The following is a 17,422-nucleotide window of genomic DNA, read 5'->3' on the forward strand; positions in this document are numbered from 1 at the left end:
CACATCCAGTGTGCTCCCAGGTGACAACCGGCAGGGAGCATCTTTTCAGCCCCACTGTCCAGGCCCTTTCCTGGACCACAGCAGAGGCCATTTCTTCCAACTTTCAAAACCCTGATCCCCACTGGCCAGGCTTGGTGCCGACTGGCTGAAAAAACGCGTCCTCGCGGCGCTGCCCCCCTCTGGGCCTCACCGTCCAGGTGCTCCAGCAGCAGGGGGATGGCGGTCGCCCACCGCTGACCCAGCATAGGGTGGATGTCCCGGTGAAGGACGCTCAGGAGGCGCAGCGAGGCCGCCCCGCGACCGTCCCCCAGGTAGGGGCTGGAAGACACAGCCTGGAGGAGCCAGAAGTGGGTTCTCCACCGGCGCCCAGGGCCACAGCGCCCCAACGCCCCACACGAGGCCAAGCACGGCCTCCCAGGTGGGGCAAGAAGCCCCCAGAGATGCAGCTCCCCAAAACCCCGCCTGGAGCACCTGACAGTCCCCACTGCGAGACAGTGTCCTTCTCACAGCAGTGACAGCGTGAGGACGGGGACAAAGGCAAGAGCCCGCTCCTCCCCGCCATCCCCAGAGCGCAGCTGCCCAGCGGCCACCTGCCTGGGGACATGATGCTTCTGGGAAGGCAAGCCCCCAGTGCGCTGCTTACCAGGAGCCTGGTGGCCATGGCGTAGGGAGATGGAAGGGTCACTGCGGGGGAGACAGATGTGCAACACTCAGGGCCGCCCGCGCCCTGGGGTCAAGGTGGGCTGGGGGGCCGGGCCAGGGCCGGGGGCGCACCGTTGCCGTTGTACTGAATGAGGAGGGCGTGGGCCCCCGCCTCCTGCCTCTTCTGGGCCAGGTGCACGAGGCTCCTGCAGAGCGGGGTCAGCGCCCCGGTGAAGCGCACGGGGACGAGGAACTCGAACAGGTATGGCCAGAGGACCTGGGGGCAGCAGCATGGGAGTCTGCTCCCAGGTGGGCGGGCAGCAGACCCCCGGGCTGAGGGGTCAGGAGGGGCGCGGTGGGTCCCAGGGGGTGGGTGGGCGGCACTCACGTCGCCCATCCTGTCCACAGTGGTGCTGACCAGGTAGAGGGTGCTGACACTGATGGCCCGCACGCTGTCTGCCGCCAGGGCCTCGCTGTTGGCGCCCAGCTTCTGAGGCTGCAGGAGGGGAGGGCGGAGGGTGTGCTCTCTGCTCTCCAGGTTACACCACCGTGGGCTCTGGCCCTGAGGACACGGCCTGAGCGAAGCAGGACAGACCCTGCCCAGGCCCTGCTGAGTGGACGCCCATGTCACCTGTCATGGGCAGGAAGCTCACTCTGCACTAAAATCGCCCAAGGAAGCCGGCTCACCAGGCTTGGTTCAGCCACCAGAACAGAGGGAACCTTGACTCCGTCCTGATGGGCAATGCCGACGTCCACAGAAACCGGAGGCCCTTTGTGGACCTGATAATAGGCTGAGAAAATGGCATTTTCTACGAAGAACAGAGACAAGCTCTGGAACCCGACGGGCCAGTGGCTTCTCTCAGACCTGAGCAGACAGTGCTCCAGGGCCCGGCTCCCCGGGAACCTTCCACGCGGAAAAGGACTCTGCTCTCCAAACACTCTGAGTCTTCAACTCACGCTTTGAAATACCAAAAAGTAAACACTGAAAACCAAGAGAAATTGGGAAAACTGCAATGACTGTAGGAGACATTTAACACCTCTCCCGGAGAAATCAAAGATGGAGTAGAAAAAATAGAGGTGTTTAATAGGGCCTAAATAGCAACTTTTAAAGCATGCTCTAAAAACATAGATAAATCTTAATACCAAATACACACAAACAACTTGAAAGTCTGACCACCTATTAGGCTAAAAAGATCTCAACAAACTCTCAGAAGCAAAAATAAACCTGTGGCCAGATTCAACGCAGAGAACGCAATAAAATAAACCTGTGGCCAGATTCAACGCGGAGAACGCAATAAAATTACAAACCCACAGCAGCCACGGAAAGCGAGCCACCTAGAAAACTTCAAACACCCTAAAAGAAACTTTGGGTTAATAAAGAATCCACACGGAAACCGCAAACTACCCAAGAGTGAACACTGAGGACACATACAAAGCCCAACAAAGGCACAACTACTGGGACCCACAGACCAAGAACATCAACTTAAGCTGAAAAATACTATCGGTGGGAAAATATTAATATGAACCAAGAACAAGAAAAGCATGTGAAAGAGTGTAACAGTTAAACACAGAATGTGATTCAAGAAATTAATAGTGAAATAGTTAAGAAAGAAATCACTGACGTGGAAGAACAGATTGAAGACTTCAGGGAAATGAAGAAGAAAGATATTAAAGTGCAACATTCAGGTAACAGAAGTGCCGGAACGAGAGAGGAAAATGGAGAACAAGAAAAAATTAAAGAGATAAAGGAGACTAATTCCCCCCAGAAATAAAAGAGAAAAAGAGCTCCTCTGGAAAGTGTCCACAGAGCTAGGGGTAAGGACAGGTCAGGTGAGCCTGGAACATCTTCTTGTGCCAGAAAACAAGGAAAGGCTCAACTCAAAAAATGATGGAGACGCGCCTTGCCTCAAGGACACAGGAGCCCGCTCCACGGGGGCTCCCACAGGCCAAACTCAGAACAATTTGACCACCAAAACCAACGACAGAAATGCATGGAAGAGTAACCCATAAATCCACACTGAGATATTATATATGAACATAAAAACAGCAAAAAGCCGGGGCTTCCCTGGTGGCGCAGTGGGTGAGAGTCCGCCTGCCGATGCAGGGGACACGGGTTCGTGCCCCGGTCCGGGAAGATCCCATATGCCGCTGGGCCTGCGCATCCGGAGCCTGTGGTCTGCAACGGGAGAGGCCACAACAGTGAGAGGCCCGTGTACCGCAAAAAAAAAAAAAAAAAAAAAAAAACTAGCAAAAAGCTCTTTGTTACAACAGAAGGGCAAAAAAATAAGTATAGAAAATTAATGGAGTTAGAAAATGAACAACTGATGCTAAAACTAGTAGGGAAAACTTTAATCAGCAAGTTATCAAAGTTTACACATGTTGTAACATGTGTCCAAATCTCCTTCCTTTTTAAGGTTGAGTAACATTCTACTATATAGATAGAGCAGACCGTGTTTACCCAGTCATCCCTTGATGGACACTTGGGCTGCTTCTACCTCTTGGCTATCGTGAATGACGCTGCTACAAACATGGGCGTGCAAGTATCTCTTCAAGATCCCGCTTTCATTTCTTTTGGGTAAATACCCAGAAGTGGAATTGCCGGATCATATGGTAATTCTGTCCACAGCACCTGAAACACTTTACATCCGGGAGCTCATCTTTTGAAACTTCCCCAAGTGAGAAGTAAGGCTGTTCTGGCTGCCTGAGCAGCGAACACGGGCTCCCCCGGGAGGCTGGCATTTTGCTGGCTGTGGCAGAAGGTGCCCACCTCCAGTGACAGCCGTGACTCAGGCTGTCAGATGGGCTTCCCTGGGCTGCACCTCTCTGATGCAGGAGGGAGTGTGCCCTGTGTGGCCCCTCCTGGGAGCACACAGGAAACCTGCACATGGATTTTAGCTACGAGTACAGTTACCTCTGAGTCCTACAAGTCCTTCTAGTGAACCACCAAGCATGTAGGTGGTCTTAGGACCCTTTACCCAGAGACAAACCATCAAAGCTTACTCAAGAAAACAGATAACCTAAATAGTTCTTTGTCTAGTAAACAATTCATGGTTAAAAGCTTTTCAACAAAGAAACCTCCAGGCCTATGTAGTTCCACTGAGGGATTCTAGCAAAGATTTAAGGAAAAAATACCAAATCTTCACAAACTCTTCCATAAGTTAGAAGAGGAGGGGACACGTCCAAACTCACCTAATGAAGGATCACCAGAGAGAGACATTACAGCAAAGTACAGGCCAATAACACTCTTGAAGAGGTACAAAATCTCTCAACAAAGTATCAGGAAATCCAATCCAGCAATATATTAAAAGCATTATAAATCATGACCAAGTGTGGTTTATCTTGGCACTGCAAGGAATTCAATACCTAAAAAGCAATCACTTATGTCCATTTCAAATTGAGAAGAATTGAAAGCAGAATCTTGGCTATTAAAAGACTGAAGGTGTTCCCCTTAGAACGGAAGCAAGGTACGGGCGTCCGCACTCATCACTTGTATCCGGCATTGTAATGGAGACTCTAACCGAGGCAATAAGGCCAGAAAAAGAAGGCATTCTGATTGGAAAGGAAGACTGAGCTGTCTATTGGAAAACATGACGCTCCATGTAGAAGATCTCAAAGAATCTATAAAAAGTAAGGCCACGGGACACAAGGTCAATATGTAAAAATCAACTGTATTTCTACACACTAGCAATGAACAATTGGAAACTGAAATTAACAAAACTATACTACTACAATAGCACTAAAACCATAGTTGCAAATCTAACAAAATATGTGCAGAATCTATATGCTTAAAATTACGAAGTACTGACGAAAGAAATCAAAGATGACCTAAGTAAATGTAATGCACCATTTTCATAGATGGGAAAACAACATCAATTTGTCAAAAGATATCAATTCTTCCCAAAGAGTCTACAGATTCAACACAATCCCAGTCAAAATTATAATAGGTGGGCTTCCGTGGCGGCACAGTGGTTAAGAATCCGCCTGCCAATGCAGGGGACACGGGTTCGAGCCCTGGTCCGGGAAGATCCCACATGCCGCGGAGCAACTAAGCCTGTGTGCCACAACTACAGAGCCTGCGCTTTAGAGCCTGTGAGCCACAACTCCTGAGCCCGTGCGCCACAACTACTGAAGCCCGCGCGCCTAGAGCCCATGCTCTGCAACAAGAGAAGCCACTGCAATGAGAAGCCCACGCACTGCAACGAAGAGTAGCCCCCGCTCGCCGCAACTAGAGAAAGCCCGCGTGCAGCAATGAAGATCCAATGCAGCCAAAAATAAAAACAAATAAATAAACCAACAAATAAAATTCTAAAAGGTTTATTTTTGTAGAAATCAACAAGATGATTCTAAAATTTATATGGATAAGTGAAGGAACTATAATAGCCAAACGAATTAGAAAAGAAGACTGAAGTTAGAGGACTCATGCTACTTTGCTCCAGAATTTACTGTAAAGCTTCAGGCAAGACAGTGTGGTCCCGACAAAAGGACAGACGCAGATCAGTGGAGCAAAACAGAGTCCACAGTCACTTGATTTTGACAAAGATGCAAAGGCAACTCGTCCACGTGGAAAGAAGAGTCTTTTCAGCAGATGGTGCTAGGACAACTGGACATCCACGTGCAAAATAATGAGCCTTAACAACAACCACACCTCACATTAAACAATATTAACTCAAAATGGATCACAAATCTATATGTAAAACCTCGAAGTTAAAACTTCTAGAAGAAAACATAGGAGGACATCTTTGTGACCTTGGGTTAAGAGAGGATTTACTAGCTAGAACACCAAAAGCAAGAGCTATAAATAAAAACCTGATAAAGTGGACTTCTAAAATATTAAAATATCCACCTTTTGAAGAAAATAAAAAGATAAGTATGACGCAACAGACTTGTCAGAAAATATTTACAAGCCATAAATCTGATAAAGGACTTGCATCCGAAATATATAAAGAACACTCTGTACTCAATAATAGGAAAGTAAACAACTCAAGAATAGGCAAAAGCTGTGAACAGACACTTAAGGAAGACATAGGGATGGCACACATTGGTCGTTGGTGAGATGCCAGCCCATCAGGACAGCTTGAGAAACAAACAGCCTGGACCCGAGCCTGCAAGCGCCCACAGGGCCTCTCAGCCGCTGCTGCTGGGGCCATGAGATGGCGCAGCCGCTTCAGAAAACCGTTTGGAAATTTCTTATGAAATTAAATGCACACCTTCCATTCGCGCTTACCCAGGCATACAAACGCATGTTCCCACAGAAACCTGTACCCACACGGTCACAGTGGCTTTTTTCATAACTGCCACACTGCAAACAACTGGAGTCTCCTTCCTCTAGAGAGTGGAGAACAGACTGGCACGTCCGTACCACAGAATGCTACTCAGCAGTAAGACAAATCACTGGCACATGTGACGACGCCCCCGACGGAGGTGGGGAATCAGGGGCCCAGGAGCAGGAGGGTGAGGCCGCGCCCTTACCTCCGCCTCGGGGGGCAGCGCGCACTGCTGCACGATGTACTCGATCATGGCCTCGCCTCCAGGCTGCTCCAGGTAGCCGTGATGGGCCATGGCACTGATCACCTGCACCACGGCCCGCTTCACCTGCCCGGACCAAGGGAGAGCGGCAAGGGCCTCAGAGGAGCGCCGGACAGCACGCCGGCCCAGCTGGGCGGTGGAATCTCACCCTTCCCTCTGCCTGCGCCTGCACCTGCCCCCACCTTCTCCCCAGACGCCTGCTACGAAGGCCAGCCTGCGGCCACGCCCACACCCCCAGGGGAAGGCCTCTTCCTCCTCTTTCCCGCAGCCCCTCCCCTCCCGGCGCCTCCTTGGGCATCTCCCAACCCCGTTTTGCCCTCCTGGGCAAGGCCCCTGGGTCTGCACTTGTCACCCAAACACTCCTGAGAGTTCTGAGTGCCCTGCTGTCCAGCCCCTTCGATAACTCTGTCTGGCGGCTCCAAGAAATGGCTGGGCCGTCGCGGCCGGAAGCAGCACCCTCTTCCCGGGGCTGGCGCCCCCCCGCCCGATGCCCCTCCCTGGGGACCCTTCCCTGTGTCCCGGTGACGCCTCTCCTCCCCCGGATCTCAGGTCGCACATCGCTGCCCTGTGCCCCCAGCTACACGTGTGTCCTGAGGGACCGTGGGGCTGACAGGTCTGGAGGGAGTGAGCGATGTGGTAGCACGAGGGCCGCTCAGGCTGAGTGCGTCTGGCCACTGACACTGTTGGAGGCACAAGGTGCGGCCCCTTGGGGGTGACCCAGGGCACGGGGGCCCTGAAACAGATGCAGGTGGTTTGGGGTCCATTTCAGTAGCTTCTGAAACTCTCACAGAAGGTCCCAAAGAACAGGGCCCCAGGATGAGCACAAAGGCTGGGGCAGCCCCAGGACAGAGCCGAGGGGCCCTGCTGCGCCCAGGAGGGAGGAGCAGCCCTGCCCCCGGCTCTGGGCGTCGCCCCCAAGGCCTTGGATGTCCCACCTGAGCCCCGGGTCCTCGCTTCCCTGAGGCTTCGGCCACGCTGAATCACCTAACCACCTGATGGTTGAGGGTGGAGGCTTCGGGCCAGGAGGGGCTGGACTCTGAGGTCTCCACGACGGAGGACTGACAGAGACCCCTGACACAAGGCTGGGGGCTTCCCTGGGGGGCAGCCGGCACAGCACTGCCAGGGAGCCCAGGCTGCCCACGGCTCCACAGGGAGAGGACAGCGGGGCTCCGACTTCAGACCCTCCTGGGCCTCCTGCCCCTCGTGCCTCTTCTGTGGCCGATGTTAGCCTGTGTCTTTTTGGTGTAATAAACCATAACGTGGGTATGACGACTCTTGTGAGTCTGGGGGTTCTTCTAGAGAACGATTGAACCCCCGGGTGGTTTTGGGGACCACTTCCTAACTTCATACTTGGTCCCAGATGCCCAGGCCTGCACGCGCCCACTGAGGTCTGGCCTGGCTGAGAGGTGGCTGCCGGGTCCGTGGTGACCACACTGCCCGCAGCTGCTCACGGCGGAGCCAGGGCTGCCCGCTGACCTACCTTGCTGTTGTTGTCCAGAAGAGGAAGCTTCATGGAGGAGAGAATAAAGGGTTGCTTGACTTCCATCTGCGCAGCTGCGGGAAACAGAGAGATGGCTCAGGCCGCCCCCCACCACAGGGCCCAAGGCCACACTGCCGGGGTTCTGGCCTCAGTGTGGCCCTCCACGTGGCAGGAGGGGGGGTGCCGCATACGCACAGGTCCACCCATTTCTCTCCGGTGGGCGGGAGGGGGAGATGACCTTTTTCAGCAAATAACATTATTTCACCCAATTAAAACGCTAGGAGGTTTGTAGTTTAGGGCAGCAGAGAAAGAGCGGGCTGAGCAGGTATCCCAGTTCAAGTGCAAGGGTCAGGGGGTCTCCTGGGGCATCAGAATCACAGCAGGCTCGTTAAGCACCACCAGCCGCTGTCCCCTCTCCCCACTCCAACCTGCAGGCCCAGGTGGGCTCAGGCGTTCACTTTTCACACATTCCCAGGTGAGCTGGCGCTGAGGACCCCACTTTGAGAACCAGCTGTATAACCCTTCCTTTCCTGGTATTTATTTATTTTAGTTTTTTCAGGGGTGGGGGCCGCACCACGCCGCACGTGGGATCTTAGTTCCCGACCAGGGATCGAACCCGGGCCCTCGGCAGTGAGAGTACGGAGTCCTCACCACTGGGCCGCCAGGGAAGTCGCATTCTGACATTTAAATGGGGGTAAAAAGTGAATACCAAGAAGTGGTCGTGAGATTAATAAAAATAAAAACAAAGAGGGACCCCCCTGGTGGACCAGTGGTCAGGACTCTGCGCTCTCACTGCCGAGGGCCCGGGTTTGATCCCTGGTCGGGAACTAAGATCCTGCAAGCCACGTGGTGTGGCCAAAAACAAGTTTTTAAATGAAAACAGAGACTGGGAGCACAGTGATGGCACTGTCATTCCAAGGACAGCCCCAGGGGAGGGGTGCGTCATGATCCCACCTCACGCAGGGGACTGGAGGCCTCACAGCCTGGAATGGCTGATTCCAGGTCTGGGGCAAGAAATATACACAACGAGCTTAGTTCATCATCAAAGGACTCGAACTTGAAGAAGTCTCCCCACTCCCCGGAGATGACGCAATTTGAGCTCCAATAATGGTAATAACTATAGATAACAAATAAGGACCTACTGTCTAGCACAGGGAACTCTACTCAGTGCTCTGTGGTGACCTAGATGGGAATATAATCTAAAAAACAGGGGATATACGGATACATGCGGCTGATTCACTTTGCTGTACAGCAGAATCTAAAATGACACTGTAAATCAACTATACTCCAATAAAAGTTAATTAAAAAATAATGGTGATAACTGCAATGAACTGAAATTTCTCCAATATGTTTGAATTCATGAGTCCCTTTGATATTTTTAAAGAGCAATGGTCACCTTTAGAAGATGATAGGGGACCAGTGTATTATCTTGAAAACTGACAAAACAAAGGAGCCAACAGCTGAGGCTGCAGTTCCTACATGAGCCACACTTCTGCATGGCTGAGGCAGGTGAAGAGCGTCTCTTCATCACGGCACCCAGCGAATCGGCGCAGCACAATCCATGCCCCAGGCGGAGGGCGGCAGTGCTGCCGAGGCCGCCCGGTACACACTGTGCCCCCTACAGTCTTGCCAAAGGGACTCGACTGGAGTCTGAGTTCTTGCCAATTTGCAAGAAATCCGGACGGACGAGAACCTCAGTCTGCACCTCGAGAACACAGCCCACCAAGCTGACCGTGTGAAACTCCACAGGTCCAATGGCCTAGGCTCTTCCACGGATAAATTACAAGGGAAAGAAAAGAGCACAGGAGACCTGAGGTTTAAAAGGGACCGAAATGTGGGGAGTGTTGTTTAGTGGGGACAGAGTTTCAGGTTTGCAGGATGAAAAGCGTCCTGGAGGCAGCTGCACAGCGAGTGTGAATGTACTGAACGCTGCTGAGCGCACACCTACGATGAGCACGGAAAACTTTATGTTCTGTGTATTCTACCACAATTGTAAACACGCAAATGAAACCACCAAGGGCCAAGCCCCCCAAAAGGGCGAGATTTACATCTATCCATCTATCTATCTATATATAATTTTTAAAAATTTTACTTTTTTAATGAAGTAGAGTTTACTTACAGCGTTGCTGGTGTTCAGCAAAGCGATCCAGTTATACATAAACGTATCTATTCTTTTTTTTTTTTTTGACTGCATTGCATTCGTTGCTGTGTGCAGGCTTTCTCTAGCTGTGGTGATCAGGGACTACCCTTCCCTGCGGTGCGCGGGTTTCTCATTGTGGTGGCTTCTCTTGTTGTGGAGCACGGGCTCTAGGTGTGTGGGCTCAGTAGTTGTGGCTCGTGGATTCTAGAGGGCAGGCTCAGTAGTTGTGGCACACGGGCTCAGCTGCTCCACGGCATGTGGGATCTTCCCAGATCAGGGCTCGAACCCGTGTCCCCTGCATTGGCAGGCGGGTTCTTAAACACTGTGCCACCAGGGAAGCCCTATGTATCTATTCTTTTTCAGATTGTTTTCCATTATAGTTTATTACAAGATACTGAGTATGTTGTTTATCTATTTTATATATAGTAGTATCTGTTAATCCCAAACTCCTAATTTATCTCTTCCCCCCAGTTTTCCCCTTTGGTAACAATTTTCTGTCTGTATGTTTCTATTTTGTAAATAAGTTCATTTCTGTCATATTTTAGGTTCCACATAAAAGTGATATATTGTATGTCTTCTTCCTGACGTACTTCACTTAGTATGATAATCTCTAGGTCCATCCATGTTGCTGCAATGGCATTATTTCATTCTTTTTATGGCCGAGTAGCATTCCATTTTTTATATGTACAACATCTTTCTTTTGGCCACGCCGCGTGGCTTGCAGGATCTTAGTTCCCTGAGCAGGGGCTGAACCAGGGGCCTGGGCAGTGAGGGCACCGAGTCCTAACCATATATACATATATACACTTATGGCCAGAGAAAGAACTTAAAGGAAAAAATGAAAGACAAGTGGATACGAAGTGACCCTGGAACATCATCGTGAGAGAAGAATTAACAAAGGAGAGGCAAGCGAGGCTAAACCGCGTAAAGAACGTTCAGCGCCACTAATGACCATGAACCGTGTAAAAAACGTTCAGCGCCGCTAATGACCACGAACAGCAGATCAGAGAGGAAGCGAAGGCCCGGCCGAGGCCCAGACGAGGCCCGCGGGCACCTGGGCTCCCGAGGGCGCTGTGGCTCAGGTGAGAGGCCTTGCTCTCTGTCCCAGCACCACCCTTCCCCAGCAGCCACCAGCCACGTGCTCCTGGGCTCACGGCAGGGCCCGGCCCTGCCCGCCGAGCGCTGCCCCCTCACTCCCCAAACCCGAGAGCTGCCGAGTCCACGGGTGCCACCTGGCCCACATGCTCGTCATAGAGGGTCAGGCAGAGAGCACCTGGGCTTCCAGGGCCACAAGCGGTCTCCGTCACATCTCCTTCGCTTGCTTGTACAGCCCGTTGCCATGTGAAAACCACTCTCAGCTCAGGACTGTACAGAAGCAGGCCGCAGGCCTGGCGTGGCCCACGGCCGTGGCCACTGTTTAGCAACCAAGCTCACCGGAAAAAACAGACTTAAGTGCGAAAACCGTTCAAGCCTATTGCTGATTAAATTAGCCTTAAAAGCAAGAAACCCGAATTCTTCCATCCAATTGTGAGGAAATCATCAGACACACGGAAATTGAGGGACTGTCTACAGAACCGGCCTCAACTCTTCTCAAAGGTCCACGTCTAAGACACAACTAGGCAACATATGCCCGTGCACAGACCCCACGCTGAGGGGCAGCTGCGGCAGACAGTGTGACGGGGCAGCGGGACTGAGCCACCAGACCGGCGGGCATGTGGCAGCTGCCGGGCCCAGGGTCAGGGGCACCATGTCCCACCGTCCACAGCCAGCCGTCAAGGGCAAAGGTCAGCGATGGACGCCTGCTGGGAGGCTGATGAGCACTATTGCTGCAACTTTTCAAAAAGTTTGGAATTTTGCAAACTAGAAAGTTGGGGAAAATATTTAAAGAATTCAAAGCAAGATGTTCCTTTTCACCTAAAAGCTGGACAATGTCTGCCTTTTCCATCTGCGCCACAAAGGGCACTTACCGGCCGAGTTGATGATGTGCCTCACGACCTGGAGGGTGCCCACACGGGTCCTCTCGTTGCTGGTGTCCAGCTTGGGCAGCAGGAAGGCCAGCAGGCGGTCAGGCGAGCAGCAGGCTGCAGGGCAAGCGCTCATCAAAGAACTGTTTGTAACGAGCTGTCCTCTGCTCCCTGCTGGCTGTCTGCACCTCCAAGACAAGCTAGGCCTGGCGGCCAGGGAGGCCGGACGCTCGGGGCTGCGGCCCAGCCAGGCCTTGGCTGTATGCTCCCCAGAGACACAGGCGGGCAGCACATGAGACAAAGGGCCCCCCCACCCCCCAGAGCAGCCAGGCCGCTGGCCTCGTACCCAGCACCGTGAAGCAGCGCAGCACCTCCTTCTGGTTGCTCATCACCAGAGGGCTCGAGGACTCCACGGGCACGCAGATCTGCTCCGGGAACAGAGGGCACAGTCACGGGGGCCCAGCAAGGCCACGGGAGGGACAGATCCCCTGACGATGCTGGGCCCAGGGGCAGGTCCCTCAGGCGCTCTCTCACCTGGGTGCAGGAGCCCCTCGCCTGTGCCTGGAACCGCCCTGGGGACCTCAGCCCACACCTTCCAGTTGGCCCTCTCAAGGGAAAAGAGTCCTGGCTCCGTCTACACCCCACCCCTCCCACCACCAGCCAGGAAAACAAACTCCCAAGACACATTCCCTGATGAGAAAGGAGACACTTTCCCGCTTTCCTGGGCATGACATCCTGGGCTGGAAACCGCGGACCTCTAGAATGCAGAAAGCACTGGAAACCAAAATACCTCGAGTCCATTCGTTCAAAATTGTAAAAGAAAAAGGAGCTGCACTAGTAAAAGTAAAAACAGAGGCTGTTGGCACATGTGTCTGTGGGCTCCACTGCACCTCAGTGGGTGACACTCACTGGGGGCTGAGCTCTGGGTGGCACCCCAGTCCCCACTCAACCCCTCAAGGTCACAACAAAGGACACCCACAGGGCCTCCGGGCACAGGGCTCTAAGGTGAGAAGTGACCAGCGGTGAGTGCAGGACCAGGTGAGTGCCAGGCGGCCGGGTTCTGCTCCAGGCCCCCAGGGTGCTGCTTGTCACTTCCACTGCAAAGACCGAACCTGGCCATAAAAGGCACTGCGGCTTCCTACCTGCTCCCGGGCTCGCTCAGCCACTCAGGCAGCCCAGGAGCAGGGAGCCGGCTTGGAAGCAGAACCCCCGCGCCCCGGGGAGCCTTCAGAAGATGCGTGACCGAGACCACGCGGGGGCCTGAGCTGCTCAGGACTCCGCAGTGGCTCGGAGGCAGTAAACCGCTGCTGTTTTCACGTGCTAAGTTTTGGGGTGATCGGTCAAAGGGCAATAGATAACTAGTGCAAATGGGTAGTCATCTGGAGAAAAGATGACACTAGATTCTCACTCTCTCCCTAAGATAAACTCCAGACGGATTAAACAGTAAAAGTATAGGGGAAAATGAGAGAAGCTAAAAGTTAATTGCAGAACTCGAAAGCCTTTTCCAAGTATAGCAAAAGCTGAACTGTAACATAAAAGATGAATAAATGATGGTGCAAAAACTAAATAATTTTGCATGGCAAAAAATACCATAAACAGGGCTTCCCTGATGGCGCATTGGTTGAGAGTCCGCCTGCCAAAGCAGGGGACGCAGGTTCGTGCCCCAGTGCGGGAGGATCCCACATGCCGCGGAGCGGCTGGGCCCGTGAGCCATGGCCGCTGAGCCTGCGCGTCCGGAGCCTGTGCTCCGCAATGGGAGAGGCCACGGCAGTGAGAGGCCCGCGTACCGCAAAACAAACAAACAAACAAAAAACCATAAACAGAGCCACAGATAACGGACAAAGTAGAAACATTTATACATACGTGATATGAGACTATAAATAACTGCTACAGATCAATATGAAAAAAAACTCTAAAAACCAATAGAAAAACAAAAGACATGAACGGAAAGCTCTAAGAGAAGGAAATATCACATTTTTTCTGCCTTTTCAGCTTTTATATATTTATTTTCCCGTCTAAGCCCCACCCCCACCCCACAGGTAATCATTGTTTGTTTTTATAGTTTTACACAGTCATTTTTATACTAAGTAAATGGCACTGTGCTGCATCTCTCACTTTTTCTCAGAGTTGTAAACTTTTTCTCCATAGAGATCTTAGGCATTCTTCGTTAGGTGAATTCCCAGATGCTTTACGGTAAGTTTCTGTTGCTGTTGTAAATGGTCATTTTTTTGTGCTTGGTCACTACTGATGGAGAAGAACGCTCCTGATTTTTACAGGGTGGTCTTGTAACTGGCAACCTTGCTGAACTTAGTTCTAGTATTTGTGAACCGACTCAGTTCATATATGAGTGCATTTCTGGATGAATAAATCAACCATCCATAAAACAAACATCTACTGAGTGCTCACGGGTAACACACACCGGTGCTGGGACAGCAGGGAACGGAACAGAGCGAACCCTCCCCCTCAGGCCTGTGCCTTCTCGCTGGGGAGACCCGAGTGGCAACCCACCCATCGCTAAGTGTATTAAGAGGAGCTCGGGGCCTCGGGAAAGGCAAAGAGGGGACCGGGACGGAGTGTGGGTGGCCGGGAGAAGATGAACGACAGGTCGGTCCTCACTCCCCCCATTTCTGTTCCTTTCCCCATTAACACTGAGAGTGGGGCTCCTTCCTACTCCTGACACTAGAGGAAACGTACCTGTCTCCCATTCACTATGATGTACGCGGAGAGTCTGGGTATTTAAACTTCATCAAGTTAGAGAAGTTCCTTTCTGATCCTGGTTGCTAAGAGCTTTAGTGACAAATAGGTGTTGAACTTTATCAAAAGCTTTTTCTGCATTGATTGATATCAGAGAATATTTTCGGGAATCTCGTTCCATGATGAGGTGAGCTGACTGGCCTCAGCGCTGTGCAGCCCCCCTGGCTGGGCCCTACACCCCTCGTGTACTGGGAGCGCAGTGCTGGGAGCTCAGTGCTGAGGGAACGGTGGTGAGGGTGCAGTGCTGAGGGCGCAGTGCTGGGAGCGCAGTGCGGGGCAACTCCCTTCACTGAGCACACGATCCTCACATCTAGCCTCACAGTAGTAGACCTAGATTTTTCTGTGTGGTCCTGACTTGAATTTGGAATCAAGACCAGCCTCAAAGAATCCATCAGGCAGCTCTGGATCCTTCTCTCATTTCCAAGCCCACCTGTGTATGGTGGAAATTAGTTGTCCCTCAAAAGTTTGGAAGAACGCAACCTTCAAACCACGTGGGTCCTGGGTTTGCTTTCAGAAAGGAAGGGCTTGGAATGTTGTTTCCATTTCTTTACTGGTTTAGTCAAGTTTTCTATTTCTTCTCTGCCAATTTTGACATTTTTAAGATTTTTCTAGGAATCTATCCGCTTCATACAGTTTTTCAGGTTCATTACCATTGCTCACACACTAAAATTACTATTTAATCTCTCTACCATAGCCCGACCCCCGGCCCTCGCAGGGCGCCGTCCGTGTGTGTGGCAGGTGAGGGCTCAGGCCGGCGGGCCAGGCTGGCATCCCAGCAGATGTGGGAGTGGAGCAGGCCCAGAGATGCCCCAGGGGGTGGGGGGAGCAAGGAAGTAAGTCCACTCTCCCTGCTTCTCTTTCTCACAGAGCCGCCTGCCCACGCTCTCTCTAGTTTTCCGGCCTTCTTCTCTCCCACTCAGAAAGTCCCACGGACGCAACGTCCCCCCAGAGCTCCCCGTGACCTCCATGCCCCTCATCTGACCTGGGGGGGGCAGGGTGTGCACGGCTGCGGAGCCTCCTCGAAGCCCTTTCTCCATCAGAGCCATCAAGACCCCTGGAGCAGGTCTCCACCTGAGCCCGGGCCCTCGGGACGCACAGCCAGTGCAGATGGCCCCAGAGCTGCCCCTGGCCTGCTGGCTGCCCGCTCCGGCCCCTGCACGGCGGGGCTGTGCTGTGTCGCGCGGCCCGAGCCCCAGCGCTGGGCAGACGGTGCTTCAGCCCCGCCTCCTGCTCCCTGACCCTCAGCAGGCACCTCCCAGCATGCTCCCACCCCTCCCTGGGCCCCCAGCCCACCTGAGCGTGCAGGGCAGCCAGGAGTGAGTCAAGCTGGACGTCCAGCGTGCGGCTGCCCACACTCGCTGCCGCCTCGAGGATCTGGCCCAGGCTCTGCTCGAGGAGGGAGGAGAGGGGCCGTCAGGGCCTCCTCATGGCCCTGCCCCACCCCTGCTGGCTGCGGGAGTCTCCCAGCCCTCCACCCCAGCGCTCGCTCGTGGGGAAGGGCCGGGAAGGGGGCGCGCGGCAAGGCCAGGTGGGCCTGGCTCCCGGCTCCTGTCCGCGCCCCCCACTGAGGCTGGCTGCCCCCAGGGCTTCCCCCTGACCCCGTGCCCCCTGCAGCTGAACTCCTGAACGCACCCTGGACACGTGGACAGTCTCGGCGTGCTTCTTGTAGAGGCCGAGGACTCCAGGCAGCAGCTTGGGGAGCTGCTCCTCCAGCTTCTCGCTGGGCAGCAGGTGGCTCATGGGCCCCAGGGCCTCCACCACAGCGAGCCGCAGCTGGGGGGACACAGGGACAGGCGCTCGCGTGCGGACCGGCCGGCAACGCCCGTCAGCCCGGGGCAGAGATGTGCAAAGAGCCCTTCCCCAAGGACCCCACAGCTGGACTCGGAGACCCGGGTTACCGCGAGCGGGGGTCCTAAAGGGGTGGAGGGAGTGGGCCTGCAGGGAGAGTTCCAGCGCTGGGGCCCCAGAAAACTAGCCCTACTCTGTGAGGACCTGTGGGGCGGGGGAGGGAGGGGCACACGTAGACAGATCTCTCCCCCGACACCCGAGAACCCGCAGGACCCCAGAAGAGGCCCAGGTGACTGGAGCAGTACCTCCAGGCTGGGGGTGGAAGAGGAAAGCCAGCTAGGTGAGGCCACAGGTCCCTACGGGCCACACATACCTTGGCTTCCCGGCTCTGCAGCCAGTGGTGGAAGAGGATGTCGTAGGCGCTGAAGATGTCAGTGGCGAAGGCATCCTTCCTGACCGTGGGGTCGGGGGCCTGGTCCAGGTCGGCCAGGTACTCCAGGGTGCTCTCGCTAAAGCGCTGCAGAGCTGTGGCGACCCACGCGGTAAGCGGCGGCCGGCCCATGGCCACACAGCTTCCGCGCGACACCTGCCCCTTCTAACATGCCATGCTGCCTGCGAGACACGCTCCAGAGCACCCGGCCAAGCTCGGGACCAAAGCGCTGTGCGGGCGTGAAGGGTCCCCCAACTCGCGTGCTTCGCAGAAGCTCAGAACGTGACCTTTCTCGGAAATAGGGTCTTTGCAGATGCAAAGAGTCAAGACGAGGTCACAGTGTGGGGCGGGCAACTCCAACAGGACCGTGTCCTCACAAGAAGAGAGACAGACATGCGGGGACAACGGAGGCAGAGCTGCACTGCTGCAGCCTCGAGCCAACGCGCCAGGATGCACGGGCACCTCCAGACACCAGGGGGCCTGGAAGGTTTCTCTCCAGAGCCGCAGAGGGCGCACGGCCCTGTCAACACCCTGCTCTCGGAATCCTGGCCTCCTGAGCCGTAAAGAACACATTTCTGTTGTTTTAACCCCCCCAATTTGTGGTCTGTCGTTGAGGTGGTCCAAGGAAACCAGTACAGGCACCAACCTCCCCAAAATGCCCCCAGGCCACCACGCCTGGCCCACTCCAGTCTGCTGTG

At 53.9% G+C, this 17,422-nt stretch overlaps 1 protein-coding gene across 3 annotated transcripts in view; it reads right to left on the minus strand.

The window, feature by feature from the left end:
• MROH1 (maestro heat like repeat family member 1) overlaps nt 1-17,422 on the minus strand; it is a 66,820-nt gene that overhangs the window by 23,948 nt on the left and 25,450 nt on the right. For all 3 annotated transcript variants that reach the window (XM_089898428.1, XM_089898429.1, XM_022555282.3), the window contains exons 7-17: nt 16,668-16,819; nt 16,139-16,279; nt 15,800-15,892; nt 12,099-12,177; nt 11,756-11,869; nt 7,649-7,722; nt 6,112-6,234; nt 1,031-1,138; nt 775-919; nt 644-684; nt 191-332 (exon numbers count right to left, since the gene is read on the minus strand). In XM_089898428.1, coding sequence (XP_089754554.1) covers nt 191-332; nt 644-684; nt 775-919; nt 1,031-1,138; nt 6,112-6,234; nt 7,649-7,722; nt 11,756-11,869; nt 12,099-12,177; nt 15,800-15,892; nt 16,139-16,279; nt 16,668-16,819 — 1,212 coding nt within the window. The remainder of the gene's footprint in view (nt 1-190; nt 333-643; nt 685-774; nt 920-1,030; nt 1,139-6,111; nt 6,235-7,648; nt 7,723-11,755; nt 11,870-12,098; nt 12,178-15,799; nt 15,893-16,138; nt 16,280-16,667; nt 16,820-17,422) is intronic.

The sequence above is a fragment of the Delphinapterus leucas genome, chromosome 17 (genome assembly GCF_059928025.1).
Source record: "Delphinapterus leucas isolate spDelLeu-1000000601 "Yukka" chromosome 17, BTC_Dleu_Yukka2, whole genome shotgun sequence".
In the NCBI taxonomy this organism is placed as follows: domain Eukaryota; kingdom Metazoa; phylum Chordata; class Mammalia; order Artiodactyla; family Monodontidae; genus Delphinapterus; species Delphinapterus leucas.